We start from the raw sequence: 2481 nt of genomic DNA, 5'->3' as shown, positions 1-2481 counted from the left end.
GTGTGTGTGTGTGTGTGTGTGTGTGTGTGTGTGTGTGTGTGTGTGTGTGTGTGTGTGTGTGTGTGTGTCCTCGCTCCAACTCCTCGAACTCACTCCAATTGCCTTTGTTGCACACTTGCGTTTTGGTGCGCCAGGCTGGCCCCTGTCTGACGCAACTGGAGGGCGACGAGTGTCCGCTCCACGTGAAGCATCCGCCGACTGGTGAAGAGTTTGCTCTTGGCTGCGGTCTCTGTCGCAACGCCCAGACATTCTAACCCGCACACACACACACATGCAAGGAATGCTCCTGCGTCTTGTCGCCATTTTGCGTGGTGCTCATGTCGTCCGTTGAGGTCCTGTCAGTGTGTGTGTGTGTGTGCATGTGTGTTTGCGCACTGTTTGTTCTTGGGCTGTTGGTGAGAGAGGCATGTCACGCGTCAGTTCATGAAGGTGTTTTGCCTTTTCTTTGTTTGTTTTGTTGTTCCTTTTTTTGCGTTTCCTTTCCTACTTCTGTCACTGTTGTGTTTGTTGCGTTGCTTTGCGTTGTGCTTGTTGGTGTGTTGCTTTGGCCAGTATTCTCTGCTCTGATTTGTGGTTCACTTCATGCATTCAACCCAAAGTCGACATCTGGCGCACACCAATGAACAACACGAAGCCAAACGGGACAATTGTCAATGGATAAGCAACGAAGACAGTCGCCTGGGCTTGTGTGTGTGTGTGTGCGTGTATATGCTTTTGTGTGTGTGTGTGTGCGTGTATATGCTTTTGCGTGTGTGTGTGTGTGTGTGTGTGTGTGGCTTGTCGCTTGCTGCCCACGCGACATGTTGTTGGCGCTCGCAAGCTGCTCGCATGTGCTAGATCTTGATGCCTTTGGAGATTAGGCAGTCATGCTGTTGCTGGTGTCGAAACACATCCAAGCGCTGCCTCTGTTGCTCAACCATGGCCTGGCTCAGGTGGATACTATGGCTCTGTTGTATGTGTGTGTGTGTGTTTGTGTGGGTTGGTGGGTGATCGTGGGGTCGTGAGCACCGTGCGGCGTTGCCGTGAGCGCGTGCAAGGCAACACATGTCCATGACTCGGATGCGTGTGCATCCTCAGGTGTGTGCGTACATCGATATCGACGTTCTTGTAGGGGCGGATGTGGCGCCAGTCAAAGGAGGGGATGTCATCATCCGCCAGCTTCTCGCGGCAGATGGGGCACGGTACAGGCTCTCTGCCAGCGGTGTTGGTGGTGGTGTTAGTGGTGATGGGCGACGTGTCAAGACATGCGTCAAGACGTGCAATGACGGAGGTAAGAGTGGACGCAGGTTGCAATGCATGATGCCGCAACGGTGCGAATGCAGCCAAAAGTGCTGGACAGAGCAGATGCGACAAACAGACCGTGATTTGAGTTTGAGCAGATGTGCGTGGGCCTCCTCTCTACTCTTTGTCACGCGACGTGCTGCCTGATACGCCTCAGCACTCATGTCCTATGAGAGTGATGGGCGGTGTGCGAATGGAGCGGTGATGATGATGATGGTGGTGATGGTGAGATACTTGGGGGTCAAGTGGTCGTACTCGTGGTCGCGAATCACCAGGTGCACCGAGGATATGCAGCGACAAGGCGACACTTCCCAACACACATGCATTCAAACACACACACGTACATTCACACACACACACGCATTCAAACACACACAAACACACACACGCACACACAAACTGCTGGCAACAATGCGTTTGCGGGCAGGCATGCTTGCACGTACAAGTTGTGGGTCCGTGCGCCAAAAGTGAAAGTGCCTGCCGAGGCATTCTCTGTGATAGAAATGGAAGCACGGCGTCCTGCACCGTGTTTCCGCATCTACTGCTTCAAAGCAGATTCCGCACTCCACGCACGACGAGTTGCATTCCTCAAGCACATCTTTGGTGCGCTGCAGAACGTGATGCAAGCGCGTGAGGCATGAGAGTGAGTGTGTGTGTGTGTACACGCGCGCGCGTGTGTGTGTACGTGTGTATGAGCAATGTTCATGAGATGGGGTTGATGGCAGTGTAGTTGTGTGTGTTTGTTTGCTGCTTGCGTGTGGTTGATCACGAGGTGTTTCGAGCCCCTTGCCCTCACACACACATGCACACGCACACATGATCAACACCAACAACACCACCACCAACAACCTGAATGAGCTCAAAGATGGCCGGCATCTCTGCTTCTGCGCATTCTGCTGCTGTGTCCGTGAGGGTTTGCTGCAAGCTCTGCTGTTGTTTAGGGCTGAGCCCACGAATCTGTCTAGCCAGCACATTTGCTGGCTTGTTCGGATACGCATCCCCGACAGTGATGCGCTGTGTGTGTGTGTATGTGTGTGTGTGTGTGTGTGTATGTGTGTGTGAAAATGTGCATGCTTGCGTGAGGGGCAAGTGCACGGCCGTTCTCAGCCCACGCAGCAAAACAAGCACGCACACACAAAAGCATACACACACGCACACACACACAAAAGCATGCACACACACAAAAGCATACACACACGC

General features: G+C 53.2%; 2 protein-coding genes across 2 annotated transcripts in view; one reads left to right on the top strand and one right to left on the bottom strand.

Annotated features, from left to right (window-relative positions):
- Window positions 1-663, top strand: part of PTSG_11546 (uncharacterized protein) — a 26962-nt gene extending 26299 nt beyond the window's left edge. Inside the window, exon 46 of the mRNA XM_004998613.1 lies at window positions 135-663. Coding sequence (XP_004998670.1) covers window positions 135-254 — 120 coding nt within the window. The 3' untranslated portion in view covers window positions 255-663. The remainder of the gene's footprint in view (window positions 1-134) is intronic.
- A 60-nt stretch (window positions 664-723) lies between these two features.
- PTSG_00111 (uncharacterized protein) overlaps window positions 724-2481 on the bottom strand; it is a 1970-nt gene continuing 212 nt past the window's right edge. Inside the window, exons 2-6 of the mRNA XM_004998612.1 lie at window positions 2131-2295; window positions 1725-1889; window positions 1360-1448; window positions 1090-1192; window positions 724-947 (exon numbers count right to left, since the gene is read on the bottom strand). Of these exons, the coding sequence (XP_004998669.1) occupies window positions 834-947; window positions 1090-1192; window positions 1360-1448; window positions 1725-1889; window positions 2131-2295 (636 nt within the window). The 3' untranslated portion in view covers window positions 724-833. The remainder of the gene's footprint in view (window positions 948-1089; window positions 1193-1359; window positions 1449-1724; window positions 1890-2130; window positions 2296-2481) is intronic.

Source organism: Salpingoeca rosetta, assembly GCF_000188695.1.
Source record: "Salpingoeca rosetta unplaced genomic scaffold supercont1.1, whole genome shotgun sequence".
NCBI classification, from domain to species: Eukaryota; class Choanoflagellata; order Craspedida; family Salpingoecidae; genus Salpingoeca; species Salpingoeca rosetta.
This window is presented reverse-complemented; position numbering and strand designations above follow the sequence as displayed.